This window comes from Myxocyprinus asiaticus, chromosome 42, assembly GCF_019703515.2.
Source record: "Myxocyprinus asiaticus isolate MX2 ecotype Aquarium Trade chromosome 42, UBuf_Myxa_2, whole genome shotgun sequence".
Classification (NCBI taxonomy): Eukaryota; Metazoa; Chordata; class Actinopteri; order Cypriniformes; family Catostomidae; genus Myxocyprinus; species Myxocyprinus asiaticus.
The window spans coordinates 26,434,543-26,453,502 of record NC_059385.1 but is presented as its reverse complement, the minus strand read 5'-3'; the positions used below and the strand labels follow the sequence as shown (position 1 = coordinate 26,453,502).

The 18,960-nt window shown below is 39.5% G+C and overlaps 1 protein-coding gene across 2 annotated transcripts in view; it reads right to left on the bottom strand.

Annotated features, from left to right (window-relative positions):
• LOC127432965 (SH2 domain-containing protein 3C-like) overlaps positions 1–18,960 on the bottom strand; it is an 80,664-nt gene that overhangs the window by 15,389 nt on the left and 46,315 nt on the right. For both annotated transcript variants that reach the window (XM_051684513.1, XM_051684514.1), the window contains 4 exons: positions 9,316–9,444; positions 5,042–5,469; positions 2,626–2,750; positions 329–819 (listed from right to left, as the gene is read on the bottom strand). In XM_051684513.1, coding sequence (XP_051540473.1) covers positions 329–819; positions 2,626–2,750; positions 5,042–5,469; positions 9,316–9,444 — 1,173 coding nt within the window. The remainder of the gene's footprint in view (positions 1–328; positions 820–2,625; positions 2,751–5,041; positions 5,470–9,315; positions 9,445–18,960) is intronic.

Here is an 18,960-nt window from a genome sequence, read left to right as displayed (position 1 = left end):
TTGCGATTATTCGATTACGGAAATTTATCTGAAAATATCATGTATTTAATGTACCAATGACCTGGATCGGTATGGAACTGCATAGTTCTGCAACAAGATCCATTCGGCCTTATGGTGTAAAAGACCTTTTGTCAGGTCCCATCAGGCTTGCGTCAGGTAGGTCAAGCCAAATATAAACATTTTATCCCAGGCCCTGTGATTTCAAGTAACGGCCATGTGCATGCACTTATTTATACACATTTAATTTCTGCTGTGTGTGAGTGTCAGTGTGACCTGCCTCACTTTCAAACAGTGATATTGCCATTAAGTCTTTAGCTGCAGTATTTACCATGCAGTCTGCCTTGGTGATGTGTTTGGCAGCTGTCTTGGGATCCACCTCCGCCAGCAGCTCCTTCACTCGCTTCAATACGCTCATCTCTAGTGGTTTATTCTCAGCTGGCAGAAAAGTCGACTGGTATTTCCCAGGTTTGAAAGAGGAGCTGGTCTCCACCAGGGGCAGCATGTATCCCTCCAGCCCGTCCTGAGCTCCAGAGCCCTGGCTTTGGCCCTCCTCCACCCTCAACCTCTCCACGTAGCTCTTGCAGGGCGGTGGGGGGGTTTGTCCGGGTCTCAGCTCACAGTAGCTGCCCCCGGGTTCTGAACTCTCCGAGGGGTAACCGTGGGCAGGCGTGGAGTGGGTGCAAAGGGGCATGTCCGAGCAGGGAAGGTTGTTATTGGAGGAAGAGGGCGAGAGATGGGGATCGCTAGAGCGCCGCAAAACAGGGGAGGGTGGGATTACGGCGAGGACACGACCACCAGAGCCATGTCTGTGGCGGGAGACTGGATACACACACAAACAGATAAACAAATGATTAATTAAAGGACAAGGTCATGCAAAAATTTAAATTCTGTCATTTACTTATTCTCTTGTTTTTCCAAACATGAATTGTATGAAGTTTTGAGCTGCTGGCGCCCCCCTTTACATGGCGCCACTATGCACTGCATACCTTGCATATATGGTTTTTGCGCCTCTGATTCCAGTAATTCCAATTCCCTTTGCACGTTTTTTTTTCAACTTGTATCTGGACTTAAAAGGATTCAGATCTCTTTTTTTGTTCACTTTAGTGAACAATTTAGGATATATTTACATTCACACAATTATTTTTTGGAACCCATTTAAGTTAAATATTGTTGTAAATTGTGAACTTATAATAATAAGTATTATTATTATTATTATTATTATTATTTATTAACCTTTAGAATTTATTCTACAATAGTAATATATATTTAGTCATTCATTCTTAACTTTAAAACCCTGGGGATTTTATTTTGGCAGAACACTCCAGGAAGGGTGTGTAGCCTAGTTCACAGTATTTTAATACACTTCTTCTTCAAAATCTGGTGAAATGCTCCTCTGGTGCTGTTCTCAATGCATTTTACAGTAGTAAACTATCTCTTTATTAAACGCAGCCTTTTGCAATACAAAAAGCTATCGTATGTCTTCAAGAGACTTTGAATAAAAAGTCATATGGACTACTTTAATGATTCTTTTATGAACTTTTATGTCATTTTGGAGCTTCACAGTAACAACTATGACTAACATACAGTATCTGAATTGGATCGGGCTTGTCAGGCCGATACACGATCCGGTTAAAAATGTCAGGAACGGTGCATCCCTAGTTAAGAGCCACAGCGGAGGAAAAGAATTTCAGCAAATAAAGATTTAAATTTCAGTCTGTTCCATGCACAAAGCAATTGTATGGCTTCAGAAGACTAATTATAACATATTACTGTATATTGCACGGGTCGTATGGACTAATTTGATGGTACATTTACTGTATGGTACTTTTACAGAGCTCAGTAGTATCCGTCCCTATTCACTTTCATTGTATTGAAAAGAGCAGCATGAAGATTTGGTAAATTTCTCTTTATGAGTTAAACGAAAGACAAATAATCAAACAGTTGGGTTTGGAAAAACATGAGGGTGAGTAACGATGTCTTTAATTTTTGGGTGCACTATTGCTTTAAAGCTGAATTGTGTAATTTCTGCACCACTTTTGTCACCGAATGGAATTGCAAAAATAAACATTGTTTTTAAACAGCCTTCCGAATATGACCCCCATCGGCTGTTGATCGACAACAAACTCATGCCATCGGTTAAGTCAGTGTTGTTGTCTCTGAATTTTTATTGCACGACAGAGAAAAATAACCTACAAATGGCTTACTTATAGTTGTCTCTGCATAAACATCTGCATGATGTGTGTAATGAGCACTGCTATTAAAGAGATAGTTATCTTATAGATAATATTATAGATTACTTTTATGCTGCCTATATTTTTGATGCTTCAAAGTTTTGGTCACCATTCACTTCAAATCAATCAAATCAAATCACAATAAAGTGATTTGATTTGATTGATTTGACTTGCATGGTATGGATCTACAGAGCTGAAATATTCTTCTTAAAATCTTAATTTGTGTTCTTCAGAAGAAAGAAAGTCATATACAGTACATCTGGGATGGCATGAGAGTGAGTAAATGATAAGAGAATTTTCATTTTTGGGTAAACTATGCCTTTAATATTAATAGAATGTGCTTAAATATCCAGATATAGTGTTTGTGCATGTGTGTGTGTGTTTGTGGACTCACTGGAGCTACAGGCAGGGGACAGGGGGCTCTCCCCCACTGGGGACAGAGGGCAGCGGTACTCTTGGATCTGATCCATGCTCATGGCACAGTTCCTCATTGCATCCTTATGGTGCACAGTAGAAGGGCTGGATAAAACAAACACACTATTAGTTCTTGTGTAAGACACATTTAATACTTCAAAACAATTCAGGTGAACACAATAACCCATAAGCCATTGCTAAAAGCTTTCTAAACTACACACATCCAGTGCTATTGTGATTGTGTTTATTGTGACACTAGCGAAGACATTCACACGAGTAGGTGAAGTGAAGGGTTTCCATGTGGCCAAATCTTTTTGGAAATCAGTGAATCAGAGGGGTGAGTGAGAGGGGGGATTTGTGCCAGCTGTGTACACACACGTAAACACATCTCACACACACACACCAGCTGCTGCCCTCCACTGGTTTCTCTTCGGGCTCGACTGCCTGAGACTTATCTGGCTCTGTAGACTGGGCAGCACTGATGATAAAAGACATGAATAAATCAGACCTGCATTTACAGCACATGTGTGTACAACATGTGTGTATTAAAACACCTTGTGTACCCATTAACACACCTGATCTCAGACCTGAGATACCTAAATGGCAAGAATGTAAACAAATATTCCTCATTATACATCATCGGTTCTCATTGCGTCTCATGACCAAACGTCATGATGCCATTTCACAAGAACCAATGAGGTTTGATGTTACTGACAGAGCCACCATATTTGATTTAAGCACTTTATTCATGATTTGATATGAGAGTGAATAATGATTTTAATTTAATTTTGCATAAAGTGTTCAGATGGCTTCAGAAGACTTGGAATAAATTTAAAATAAGGTGCATGAGTGTTTGGTGTTTTTCTGTCCTTTATCGAGCTTGACAGATCATAATTACTATTTACTTTTATTATTTGGCAAATAAATCCTCTCTTTTACTCTCTTTTTGTGCAACATTAGGATGAGTAAATAATGACAGAATTTTTAATTTTGGGTGAGCTACTCCTTTAACCCTACAATGCTGTGTGTATCAAATATGATACACAACATTTGACGGCTCCTGTTTCACTCTCTGTTAAAGCTGATGATCCAAACAACATATGGTATGTAAGTTTACCATGTTTATGGCATCATCTAGTGGTTATTTGTGAAAAGAGTGGTTTCAATGTTTAAATCGATCTATTTAAAATGGCGGCTGACTTGCGTGAAAAGTGACACTTATGTTGGGATAAATTACAGCTTATTTTCATTAAGTAAAAGTGACAGTAATGATAATATTGTTACTGATATTTTAAAATGAGTATATGCTGAATATAAGCAACTTGTGCCTGGTCAAAATTTTGTATATTATTTTATTGAAAAAGGCTGTTGAAATCCAAATGTATCAAATATGATACAACAGGCTTTTGAGGCATCTCTCAATCACCATTATATTCCATTCATGCCCACCACAAAAAAAAAAAAAAAAAAAAAAGAAATTTAAAAAATAAAATTATATATATATATATATATATATATATATATATATATATATATATCACAGAGTTTTGAAATTTCTGACATATACTTTTTATAAGATATATTTAAAGTGTGAACTAATATTTCTGTGTAACTGCCTATATGCAACCTGCTCTGTCATTATAAAGATCTCATTATTTTATATTACAAGCTATTATGATGTCATCTTACCATAAGTTCCTGAGACCCAGTGAAAAAAGTTTTACAATTTCCCTTTTTTAAATGTCAATATAGCGTTTGGTGCATAAAATACATATGATGAAAATTGTTTATTGAAAAAATAATATTTTATTCATATTGTGTTTGATGTGCTGAACTGAACTGTGATGCATTTCAATCCATATTTAGAGACAAAGTAGAGCAAGTTGTCATAGCCAAACTCTCAAACATTTGGTATCTCTGAAAAGCCCAGCGAGTCCTCTGATAATAGGCTACCCCAAGATTTACCACTGTAGCATGTATGGGCTAAGAAAAACTTGAATAAAAATGGTCCTACACAAAAATTAATTGCTGGGCCTCAGGATGATAATGACCTTTAAAGCCTAATGTATCAAATATGTTACATAAAAAAAATAAAAAAAATAAATAAAAATAGCTTTTTTTTTTTTTAACGTTTTCTTTTCTTTTTTTTATTTCTTTTTTTTTTTTTTATAGTTTGTCTAATGGTACTAAAAACAATTTAATGTCAAAAAATTTGAATTTTCTGACAATTCTTTAATATGTCATGCTTTACAGTGTTAAGTTATGTTTTTATTGACAAACCTCTGTGGTCACCAGGGGTTAAATTGCCATTGTAAAGGCACCATGAGTAAGGTTAAGCAACAACATTATCAAAAACGAGTCAACGAAGGTCATTATCATCATTATAACCTCTCTACCTGTGAGGAATGATCTTTTCAGTTGTGAGTCCATCCGTCATAGTTACGCTCCGTCTCTTGATGTGGGCCCCCCTCTGGATTGATGGTGAATGTGCGGATCCTGGTCTTCCACCTGCTAATGCAAACGTCGCCTCCAGGTATCTCAGCGGCAGAGTTCGGTTGACCGGACACAGTAGCTGTACGCCGGTACGTGGGCACACGGCTCGACCTGTGCCAGCGTGGTGCCTGACCAGCGTGGGCACAGAGTCAAAGCTCTCATGCTCTAGCATGTACTGGATTTTACTTTGCCCGCTCTTCACCAGGACTTTACTGATCCGACAGTGAATCACTTCCTGCTGCCAGCGACATGTCAAGACATAGTCGCCCACAGTGGACAGGGAGTCCCGGACGAGGAAGTCGCCGCTACGTTGGACCAAATTTTCTGAGACCTGTTGTTGACACAAATAAATGAAGATAGCAAAGCCAAAAGTAACCATATTGTTAATTCAGAAACTTAGCTGCACCTCTGCACATTTCTCACATGTTAGTTTGGTCTTTTTGCCACTTTAATTATGAGAAATATTGCAAGCCGGATTGAAACTTGCATTGTCTGCATGAGCACCATAGCACAGTGTATCAGAACACCTGCACTAACAGCTAGGCCACAGCTTCAAAAGCATGACGTATTTCTGACTGAAATGTATTTCAAAACAGCCCAGAGTTCTTTCCTCTGTACACATTTTAATGTTTAAGGTAAACCTGACTCAGAAGTGCTGATACAGTTTATATATATATATATTATACTCATTAGTTTTCCATAATTTTGGTAGACATTAACATTAATGATAATGTTAAATGATATTTAGCCATTGATACACATATTTGGTTTTGTTCATTTTTAGAGGAATACTACAAGTTAAATACAAGATTTTGTGGTGTTAATTTCATGACAGTTACCCCCCCAATTCTCATTACCACAATGTGAAAAAAAGATGGTCATTATGATATTCTCCTTACCTCAACATGAAATAATTTATGTATTATTTAAATTGTAAATAGTACTCTCTTGGTACTGCTTTTCATTTTCGCTGATTTTCATAAAAAATCTGTTTTTAGGCATGGCTATTTATATAGCACATTTCTTCAATGGTAAATCATATATATATATATATATATATATATGTATATACAGTTGTGCTCAAAAGTTTGCATACCCTGGCAGAAGTTGTGAAATTTTGGCATTGATTTTGAAAATATGACTGTCTTTTATTTAAGGATAGTGATCATATGAAGCCATTTATTATCACATAGTTGTTTGGCTCCTTTTTAAATCATGATGATAACAGAAATCACCCAAATGCCCTGATCAAAAGTTTACATACCCTTGAATATTTGGCCTTGTTACAGACACACAAGGTGACACACACAGGTTTAAATGGCAATTAAAGGTTAATTTCCCACACCTGTGGCTTTTTAAATTGCAATTAGTGTCTGTGTATAAATAGTCAATGAGTTTGTTAGCTCTCACATGGATGCACTGAGCAGGCTAGATACTGAGCCATGGGGAGCAGAAAAGAACTGTCAAAAGACCTGCGTAACAAGGTAATGGAACTTTATAAAGATGGAAAAGAATATAAAAATATATCCAAAGCCTTGAAAATGCCAGTCAGTACTGTTCAATCACTTATTAAGAATCTCTTGATACCAAGCCAAGGTCAGGTAGACCAAGAAAGATTTCAGCCACAACTGCCAGAAGAATTGTTCAGAATACAAAGAAAAACCCACAGGTAACCTCAGGAGAAATACAGGCTGCTCTGGAAAAAGACGGTGTGGTTGTTTCAAGGAGCACAATACGACGAAACAAAAATGAGCTGCATGGTCGAGTTGCCAGAAAAAAGCCAATGCCACCAAAAAGCCCGGTTACAATATGCCCGACAACACCTTGACATGCCTCACATCTTCTGGCACACTGTAATTTGGAGTGACGAGACCAAAATAGAGCTTTATGGTCACACACAAACACACACACACACACACACACACACACACATACATATATATACACTATATTGCCAAAAGTATTCGCTCACCCATCCAAATAATTGAATTCAGGTGTTCCAATCACTTCCATGGCCCCAGGTGTATAAAATGAAGCACCTAGTCATGCAGACTGCTTCTACAAACATTTGTGAAAGAATGAGCCGCTCTCAGGAGCTCAGTGAATTCCATCGTGGTACTGTGATAGGATGCCACCTGTGCAACAAGTCCAGTCGTGAAATTTCCTCACTACTAAATTTTCCACAGTCAACTGTCAGTGGTATTATAACAAAGTGGAAGCGATTGGGAATGACAGCAACTCAGCCACGAAGGGGAAGGCCACGTAAAATGACAGAGCGGGGTCAGCGGATGCTGAGGTGCATAGTGCGCAGAGGTCGCCAACTTTCTGCAGAGTCAATCGCTACAGACCTCCAAAGTTCATGTGGCCTTCAGATTAGCTCAAGAACAGTGCGTAGAGAGCTTCATGGAATGGGTTTCCATGGCCGAGCAGCTGCATCCAAGCCATACATCTCCAAGTGCAATGCAAAGCGTCGGATGCAGTGGTGTAAAGGACGCCACCACTGGACTCTAGAGCAGTGGAGACGCGTTCCCTGGAGTGTGGAATCACGCTTCTCCATCTGGCAGTCTGATGGATGAGTCTGGGTTTGGCGGTTGCCAGGAGAACGGTACTTATCTGACTGCATTGTGCCAACTGTGAAGTTTGGTGGAGGGGGGATTATGGTGTGGGGTTGTTTTTCAGGAGCTGGACTTGGCCCCTTAGTTCCAGTGAAAGGAACTCTGAATGCTTCAGCATACCAAGAGATTTTGGACAATTCCATGCTCCCAACTTTGTGGGAACAGTTTGGGGATGGCCCCTTCCTGTTCCAACATGACTGCGCACCAATGCACAAAGCAAGGTCCATAAAGACATGGATGAGCGAGTTTGGTGTGGAAGAACTTGACTGGCCTGCACAGAGTCCTGACCTCAACCCGACAGAGCACCTTTGGTATGAATTAGAGCGAAGACTGCAAGCCAGGCCTTCTCGTCCAACATCAGTGTCTGACCTCACAAATGCGCTTCTGGAAGAATGTCAAAAATTCCCATAAACACACTCCTAAACCTTGTGGAAAGCCTTCCCAGAAGAGTTGAAGCTCTTATAGCTGCAAAGGGTGGGCCGACGTCATATTAAACCCTATGGATTAAGAATGGGATGTCACTTAAGTTCATATGCGTCTAAAGGCAGATGAGCAAATACTTTTGGCAATATAGTGTATTAAAATAAAAAAAAATAAAAAAAAGGAAGAGGACAAGAATACAGAAATAAAATGATATAGTGTATTGAAATACAGTAAAAAAAAAAAAAAAAAAAAAAAAATGTTCTGGTAATTCACTGAAAATAATGGGAATAGTTAAAGTAAAATGTCCAGATGCATTATGGTAATGAAAAGTGGGGTGTAAAATGTCCTGAAAATAATGTCACAATACAAAAGATCTTAATGGTCTTAAATGTAGGCTTAATTCTCTTTATATAAAATATAATTTCATTGGCAACGATTAAGCATTCAGATGAGGGAGGAATGTGGAAGGAACAATGAAACATTTAGCTGAGCTTTAGCTTTGGTTGAAGTTATCTTAATATTGTATTTTTGTTTAATGCATATTTTCATTTTTCACAAAAATTAGTTCAAACAATTATTGGTGGTATCCCTCTTTTTTAGAAACTGAGGTACAAGTCCAAATTATTTTCTGTGGGTAAAAACAGCATGGCAGGTTGTTTTGCCCACATGGTGTCAGCACCTGCAACAATGCAAGCACTTTTTTATATTTTATACTTGTCAAAGAAAGTTCTAAAGTAAAGTAGAAAGGCCACAGAGTGTTGAAGTCTCTGCTCTGTCCTCCAGCAGATGGTGCTACAGCACATTTTTTTTGAGGTCAGAGGAGTAGCATGGGGGCGTATCGCCATGGTGACTGGATATAGTTTTTAATAGAAAGGGCTGGAGTTTCTCTTTACTCCAGCTCCAGTAGGAATACATTATGCTAATGCCCAGATGGCTGCTCTCGTAGTACAGACAGCATGGGCAGCGTTTGAGGGCTCTATGGTGAAAAAAAGGACACACACAAACCTAATCACAAACACAGAGAGAAAACACAAATACAGTAAACACGCAAAACAAACTCACACAGAAACTTTTTGTCTATGCCACGTTTCCCATATTAAAAGTGGCAAAAATAAAATGACTGATAAGCAGAACCTGACCTCTCTTGGGATATGGCCATGGTACCAGCCATGGCTCCTCATGTCACTGCTACTGAGCTTGAGTTCCTCCTCCAGCTCTTTCCTGAGTTTCTCTGGGGGCGATTCCAGCAGATACTTCTCCTTGGAGAACTGTAATAAACATAGAAAAACATAACATTAAACCATCCTACCTCACATTCACATGCATACCTGCATCTGCCTGAGCTATAGCATACTTGTAAGAAGTAAAGATCATTTAGAGAAAAAAGAATCCAAAATATTCTTGCACAAGAATTGTAAAGTTTTTTGCCTCAGTTATCAAACTGATATATCAATCCATACAATAATTTATAAACTAAGTAACACAGAACTTTATTATAGACCACACAGGAAGTCAGTATGTTGTTTCTGAGAGTTGCGGTACCCTAGGATCTTCCACATTATGCCGACTCACTGACCAGCAGCATCTACTATCAGACATTTTTGCATTTGCTCTCTTAAAACAGCATGTTTACCTTCCCTTGTGGCACGACCGGAAGCGAGTTGTATAAGCAGTGTGGGAGACCCAGGTTTGAACACTGTGTTGAAACCAGGAAGTAATCATGTTTGCATAATCAGTGATGAGCGCGATTCGGTAGGTGCATTTTTCCCTCTAACATATTACATTTTTACTCCACTGATGGTTAGGTTTTGGTTTGAAGTTTGGGTTGGTAGGTTCAGTTTATATAATATGCATTCCTCTTCACTGTATGAGAGTCTGTACAGCTGAAAACAACTTGCTTCACAACTCGCTTTTGGCGCCCCTCCGTGGACATTACACCCAGAAAATGGAGATCACATGTGCCCAAACTCCCAACAACACTTACCGATTTGGCCAATGGGGGCAGAGTTTCGAATATCGGTAAGCACAGACTGACTTCAGCTAAAGAAAAGTCAACCCACTGTTTCCGATTACACTGTCATATCAGTCTTTATAGACGTCTATACTTCTGTGTGTACATACAGTACAGTGGGATTCAAAAGAGAATATATATATATATATATATATATATATATATATATATATATATATATATATATATATATATATATTGAAGTAATATTCCATGTTCAATACAAGTAAAGCTCAATCTACTGCATTTGTGGCATAATGCTGATTACCACAAAAATGAATTTCGACTCGTCCCTCCTTTTCTTTAAAAGAAAGCAAAATACGAGGTTACAGTGAGGCACTTACAATGGAAGTGAATGTGGCCAGTTTTTGGAGGGTTTAAAGGCAGAAATGTGAAGCTTATAATTTTATAAAATCACTTATATTAATTCTTCTTTAAAACTCATGTATTATTTGAGCTGCAAAGTTGTTTAAATTGTCATTTTAGGGTTTGTTGACATTACATCATCATGGCAACGAAGCTGTAAAATTGGCTATATCTTTACACAGAAAAGGTTAGTAAATGATGTTATCACACTAAAATCATGTTTACATAAATATTGTTTATGTCTTGTGGCTGTATTTTGAAAAAGTGAAAATTTTAACGTTCAAAAATTGGCAACCATTCACTTCCATTGTAAGTGTCTCACTGTAACCCAGATTTGTGCTTTTTTAAAGAAAAGGAGGGGGAAGTCAAAAGTAATTTTTGTGGTAATCAAGATTATGCCACAGATGCTGTCGATTGAGCATAACTTGTATTGAACCCGGAAATATTCCTTTAAATCTGAAAAATGGAAAAAGCATTTTCACATGTGAACTTTTGAACCCTACTCTCTTTATATAAAAGTTAATTTATGTCACATCTAACCCTGCCAAACACATACAAATACACAGAGCAAGATGTGACACTTCTTTTTCTTGCCATAGATCAACACCATCCCAAGCATGTCTGTTTAGACAATGCAAGCACTGTGTCCGATAGAAATAGAGTTTACTCTGTGAGTGAGACAGTTCAAGGCCAAGGTCTCGACCCTCAGTGACACAGGATAACTAATCCAAACACAGACAGCATTGTAATCAAGTAAATAAAAAAGACAATGGACAGCTGAAAGCAGTAACAGGGTGCAAAGCTCTGTGTAAGAATATAAGAGCGTGTGTGTGTGTGTGTGTGAGAGGATGAATATGGGATATGCAGGATCAGCTCTTTTTTCACTGAAATTGCGATGGTTCCCATGCCGAGACTGTGCTACGCTGTTCACGACCGGGGCAATCTGTAGCCTATCGCAACCGGCCGTGCTTTTCCACTGACCCGAGAGCCAAACGATGATGTAACGTGTTACTTTCTACGTGGTAGTTTCACGTGACTACCTCAAACATAAACAAACATGGTGCATCACAGTGTGTTTGTATACAGATTTTACTCTTGTTTTTGAGGACATATTTAAACATACGGATTAATGCAATCCATCATTATTACATTGCTCAACAAGACTGTCAGAGATGACATCTACGCTAAAGATGACAGGTAATGCTATTAAATTATATTGTATGAACTATGGCTTAACTTGATAAGTTCTGTAAACTGTTACAGTGGAATCATTATTAGCATAGGTGTAGCAGATGGTTGTATTTGGATTTTTGCCATAGCATATAATATTATTGATTGAGAATCTCGCCGTTTTACTTAACAGTGCACAAAATAAGATGACAACAGTGTAAGAAAAGCTAACAAAGTTGGCAAATATAACAACTTACTGAGATCAGCTGCAGAGGACTCTGGGAATTCACTGTTTATCATGAGCGTTACTGGCTGAATTCAATGCCCCGGTTAGTTAGCAGGCTGTTCGGTGTCCGAGTCCAAAACATCGTTGCTCCGTCCACTGTCCCTTTTGCTTATGCCCTACTTATGGTCCCTGTACTCCCTTTTTTGATTGGTCAATTGTTCGATTGAAGGTGGCATGCATTATTTCGTACTCTATCTTCATTCTCGTAGAGTATTTTTTTCCTTTGCGATCTCTCTAGTTTATCTCGGATCTTCATAAATACCATATCACAAGAAGAGCACTTGTTTCGTCATGTTACCTGAACGCTTTTTATGTCTGATAATTTTGTGGGTTGTTATAGAGCGAAGAAGTACTCCTTGCTGCAGATGGTAGCTACTGTTTTTGTTTGGGAAAACTTTACCATGGTGATGAAACATTATCCCGCCATCTGTCCCCTGACGTAATCGGTTCCTACGTAGAGACCAGCAAGCTTTTGGGGCCAGTGTGGAACCAGGGTTTTGGCCCTGGAATGGCCTTTTCTGAGGTGGAAATGCATGTAACAGTTTGAGAATTCGCACTGGCCCAGGAACCCGCACCCGAACAATGTGGTTGGAAAAGGGCTATCTGATGGTCACTACCATTCTCGTTTTAAGGTAAAAGGATTAGATATCTGCTTCCTGTCTCTTCAATCCTCTTTTAATAATTTTCTTTATTTATCACACATTATACATTTGCACATATACAGTGAAATTCTTCTTTTTCACATATCCCAGCTGGGGTCAGAGAGCAGGGTCAGCCATGATACAGCACCCCTGGAGCAGATAGGGTCAAGGGCCTTGCTCAAGGGCCCAACAGTGGCATCTTGGCAGTGCTGGGGCTTGAACCCCCAACCTTCTGATCAGTAACCCAGAGCCTTAACCGCTGAGCTACCACTGCCCTTTTATGTGGGGAACAGGAGAAGATGCTAGATTTCAGCTCTTCCACTGTCTTTTGATTGGTTGAGTGTGTATGTGTGTGTACACGTGTATAAATGTGAGTTAGTGAGACAGGGTCAAGTGTAGGGTGTTATTGCTTTGCTTCTGCCTCCAGGGCAAATCCACTACCTGGGTTTAACCAGACCTCTCCGTTATCATATATAATTGTTTTTCGCTGCCTGAAGATGGCCACAAGGTATGGTTTTCTGCTGTCATATATTATGTACTTAGGACCATGGGGAAACCCACAGTCAGCTCATATTGACTTATGAGAGGCTCCTTTCAAAGGAGATGGAGGAGCCATTTCCAATTTTGTGAAATTCTTTCCTCAGTGGCCCAAATTTATTAACGTTTATTTGAGGAGTGAGTTGGTGTTTTTAAATTTCTTTCATACTACATTTCCTCTTTTAAGACCACAAGAAAAGATGAAAAGAAAAGAGAAGAGAAGAAAATATAAAATATGAGACAAGACAAGATGAGAGCAAATGAGACAAGAAGAGATTAGATGAGACAAGAAGCAAAAAGACGAGAAGAGAAGAAATGAGACTAGAGAGATAACACGAAGAGATGAGAAGAGAAGATAAATGACAAGATGACATGAGAAAAAGAATTGACAAGAAAAGATGCAAACAATTGAGGCAAGAGGAGATGAGAAAAGAAAAGATGACAAGAGATGAGACACAAGATGTGATGAGAACAAATGAGACGAGATGAGACAAAATTATACAACATAAGAAGATATGAAAGGAAAAGAAATGAGACAAGAAGAGAAGACAAGAGATAACAAAGGAAGAGAAGAATCGAGAAGAGAACAAATGAGATGAGAAGAGAAGAGAAAAGAAGAGAAGAGAAGAGAAGAGAAGAGAAGAGAAGAGAAGAGAAGAGAAGAGAAAAGAAGAGAAGAGAAGAGAATGGAAGAGAAGCTCTTTAGAAAGACGGAAGATGAGACAAGTAGACACAAGTAGAGATCAGAACAAATAAGAGAAGAGAAAAGAAGAGAAGAGAAGAGAAGAGAAGAGAAGAGAAGAGAAGAGAAGCTCTTTAGAAAGATGGAAGAGAGGCTGAAAGAGTGCAAGATGATCTCTGCTGTTCAAATGCTGGTCTCTGAAGACTCCAGCGAGACACCTGGACTGATTCAACTACCCTTGCCCCCCTAAAAGGAATATTCCGGGTTCAATACAAGTTCAGCTGAATCAACAGAATTTGTGGCATAATGGTGATTACCACAAAAATGTATTTCGACTCGTCCCTCCTTTTCTTTAAAAAAAAAAAAAAAAAAAAAAGAAGAAGCAAAAATCGAGGTTACAGTGAGGCACTTAAAATTGAAGTGAATGCGCCCAATTTCTGGAGGGTTTAAAGGCAGAAATGTTAACTTATAATTTAAAAAAAGCACTTACTTTAATTCTTCTGTTAAAACTCGTATTATTTGAGCTGTAAAGCTGTTTAAATTGTAATTTTTGTGGGATTACATGGTTTACATCGTTATGTCATCCTAGCAATGAAGTTGTAAAACTGGACATAACTTTACATAGAAAAAGTTAGTAAGTGATTTTATCACACTTAAATCATGTTAACACAAATATTGTTTACGTCTTGTGGATATAATTTTGAGAAATTTAACGTTTACCAATTGGACCCATTCACTTCAATTGTAAGTGCCTCACTGGAACCCAGATTTTTGTTTTTGTTTTTTAAAGAAAAGAAGGGATGAGTTGAAATACATTATACTTTCGACTGAGCTTAACTTGTATTGAATACAGAAAATACCTTTTAAGAGTTGCTCCTTGAGGGCTAAAATGTCTTTCTAACTGCCTTCTTTCTTCCACAGTGAAACCACATCTGTCGGTCTAATGAAGAGCATGCTGGGGGAAATGACCAATCACACACACACACACACACACACACACACACACACACACACACACACACCCTATGCATGCATTTTACTAAGCAGACACAACTCATCTGGAAAACTTTTTTGGGGGATTTTTGCCATAACCAGCAGCTAAAGACTAGTGATGGACCGATAAATCAGCTTGTATTTGGCTATTTGAAATTTAGCTACTGAAAGCTTTGTCAATAAATAATGCAAAGTTTTCTGTTTTCCAAGATTTTAGTGAATTTTTAGTAAATATTGTGTAAAACACGTTTTTTAATTCCCACAATTGCCACCCTGCTCTCTAGATATCGATATTTGCATTGGCCAATTAAAAGCCCATATTGTTTAACCATTACAGACCTTAGTCGGAGAAGATGCCATACTATATTTGACTCTGAGATGAAGCTGAAGGGATAAAGTTCAATTAATTTCATTTGTCATACTGTTGTGTTCCAGGGTGTTGATCATTCACTCAATGAAACTAAAGCATTTTCACAAATTTGCAAAAATTAGAGGTAACCTAAATACATCATATTGATTATGACATTAGATTAGGACTAAACTTTATGTTCAAGAATTTGACTTTTTTGCCAATTTGTGTCAGTCATTCCATTTGGACTACAAGTAACTATGAATACTTGTGTTTTGAGAACTCTTTTGTTTTGAGGAAAACTGATGTTGAAGCCACAAAAATGGTCTAGTTTTCAGTTGCTTTGTAAATTTGGACTCCTTCCATCCTGTGGGAGATCAAAAGACTGAAAATCTTTGGGTAAATACAGACACAAACACCAACCCTACGCACTCAGAGGTGTTTATCTCCAGACCCCCATGGCTTGTCATGAATAACATCCAAGCATGATTCATCACCCAATTTTACTCGGCACCCCCATTCTCTCCTCCCACCAATCACAGCGCTCCATCTAACCTGACCCTCATCCCCTAATTTCACCTCTACCAAAGAAAGGAACCTGTGTAATCAGTCAGATCCCGTATGATTGAGTGCCGCTGCCTCTCTGGGTGAAAGGAAAGCCATAGATGCAAAAAAAACATTAGGCAAACACAAACCGCAGATATGGCAGATAAAGAATCTCGGGTCAGCGTCTAGCATTGAGTCTGCTCTCTGGGGTAGAGCTAATCCAGTCGGCCCTGGTGAATGCTGACCCAATGCTTTGAGAGATAACAGGATGGCTGGTGTTAAAATCACCTGCCACACAGATCTAGAATTTGATTTAGGGGAGATGAAAACTCTACGCAAGTACACAAAAGCATTTGCAAGTGCTTGGACAAACCACTGAAAGTACACTGCCCTGTTGTGCATATTTTAAAAATGTTTGTGTTACTGTGGCATCGACCCTTACATTCTGTAATTCAAGCTAAATGTACCACCTTGAAGTTTTTGCAAATCTGTGGCAGTAGGGGGCAGTCAGTGCAACTCCAGTTGTACAGGCAACGCACCTTGTCAAACCAACAAGAGCAACAGGCAGCACAGTCTTCCACAGATGACGTGCTCTTGCGCTTAAAGACAGCTGAACTGAGCACAACAGAATGTGCTTATAACTAGAGATGCTGAAAACTAGTGAGACTCAGCACAATGATTGCAAAAATGCTCAGAGTGCAACGTGTACTTGCGCTGTGTTATGATTTACGTTCTGGCACATATCGGAAAGCAGCTGTGCATGAAATCGAGCTTGCGTCATGAGAAACATTTGTGTTTATACCGGTACTTATGAAGTTTGAGCTTGAGCTTGTTCATCTAGGCCTGCCAATCATATTTCAAATATAAGCGTCTGCTACCCTCGCCCCAGCGATGATTCTTCCAGCATCCCTCCACCTCCCCATCTCCACCTATGTTTTGCACAGTGCCTATACTAATTATTTCAAATTGTCTTTCCATTTCCTGATTTAGTGCAATAGTCCAGGGGGGCTCTCGAAGCTCAGGCCCAGTCCCGCACTCGAGCCCCTCCACTTCGGACAGCACATCAAATACGTTTACCTTAATGCACTGCAGGACTATATGTACCTGCAAACTTGTAAAGTATAGATTATGTTTCAGGCCATAGTGGCAGATTTCTTTGACACTTTCAAGTTAAAAGATCTTTAAAAACTTTAATAAAATGTGTCTTTAGACCCCTGCACTCTATTTCATTCTGCTGAGCCTCATCTACACACATCATTTGTGCTTCTCATTGTTAGGACAATGACTCAAGGTTTGAAGATGAGCCACATTAAGGTAATTGGACAATGATAAAAGGACATTTTGATTATAAATTGGTTTTACAATATAATTAGTAGGTTTGTAGCGTTTAGGTTGTGGTTTTTGTCCAGTCCACTGAATCAGTTCTGCATGTATACAGACACACACATACAGACCTATGACGCAGGGGTCCTGATTTTAAGATATGGTCCATCTGCCGCCCATGTGGTGCTCTTGTTCCCTTATCCCACTTTAAGCCATCTTAAACCCCCTATCATGCCCTCATCTCTCAGATAAACCATCCCTCTATTTAACATCTCTATATCTATCCTTCTCTACACTGCCCAAATCCCCCTATCTGTCATCGCCGGTCTTCAACCCAACATATTACATACAAAAGTCTTTCTGTCTTTCAAACACACACCCTTTGAAGTATAGTGAGAACATATGCAGGATAACAGAGGTCTTAGATGTATCTCACATGATTATTTGCAAATAACTAAGCTGCTGTTGTTTGCATGTATTGAGAGTAAATAGATGATAATCATGTTAAGATCTGAACATTCAGGTCGGCATGCTTAGAATACCTCTGATCTCAGATGAACTTCTGTGTCCAGTAAGATGACCTTAATTATAGCAAAAACAGATGAAAATTCATGATTTTTTCTTGAAGCAATACAGTAGTTCACTCTACAATATAAATCCAATTATCACTTACTAACCCTTATGTTTTCCAAAGTAACCAGAGGCTTTCAAGCTCCAAAAAAGACACTTGTAACAGTTCAAGGATGGGCAAGGAGGAGGCAGGAACCGGCTGAACAGTCAACGTAAAGTTTAATGGTATAAATAAAACAATATAAACATAATATAACAACATTGAAAATAAATCATAAGACGAACACACATGCAGCGTGGCCACGTGCGTCTCTCTCTCTCAAACTGGCACCTCCAGCTCCCCTTTATCTCACTCTCCCGCTGATCAGCTGATTCAGCGCCCACTGTGCATCATGACGGCCCGGCCATGCCCTCCTCCTCTTCATACTCCTCCCCTGCCCGATTCAGGGTGGGGCGCCACCAGTCTGACCAACTCCCCCCCATCTTTGGAGGGGAGACGCTGCCCTTCTGGCCGTTCTGTCAGCCGGTGGTCCACCCCGCCTCCTGTGAACCTGGGGGAGAAATGAGGGGAGGTGTGGGGAGAGGGAAAGTGCGAGCGGAAACACAGAGAGAGAGAGAGAGAGAGGAGAGAGAGAGGAGAGAGAGAGAATATCTTGCTTGCCGGCTCCCGGACACGCTGTCGCCCGGTCCTAAACCGCTCCTCCGCCCTCTGGTGGATGCCAGCACGCTCCTCCCCCGGCTGATGGCAGCGAGTCCTCCGGCCCCTGGCAGACGGCCGTGGCTGCTCCCCTGGCGGATGGCAGCAACGAGGACTCCACGACAGCACTTCCCTCCTCCCTCACGGGTTTCGGCATTACTGTAACAGTTCAAGGACGGGCAAGGAGGAGGCGGGAACCGGCTGAACAGTCAACGTAAAGTTTAATGGTATAAATAAAACAATATAAACATAAAATATAAGACGAACACACATGCAGCATGGCCGCGTGCGTCTCTCTCTCTCGAACTGGTGCCTCCAGCTCCCCAGCTGATTCAACGCTGGCCGTGCATCATCACGGCCCGGCCACGCCCTCCTCCTCGTCACAACACTATTAAAACACAACCATAAAAGTAGTCCATACGACTCGTGCAATATAATTTAAGTCTCATTTTTTGAGGCAAAGATCTCATTGTTTCAAGTTTGATTAAAACTTAATCCTACATTCAAAGGCATTGTAAGGGACTTCACAAAAGAGCTGACTACTCTTTCAAAGCTGAGGTAATTTCACTGTAAATAAACACTGCATATATTAATCCAGAGGGTAAGACAGTTC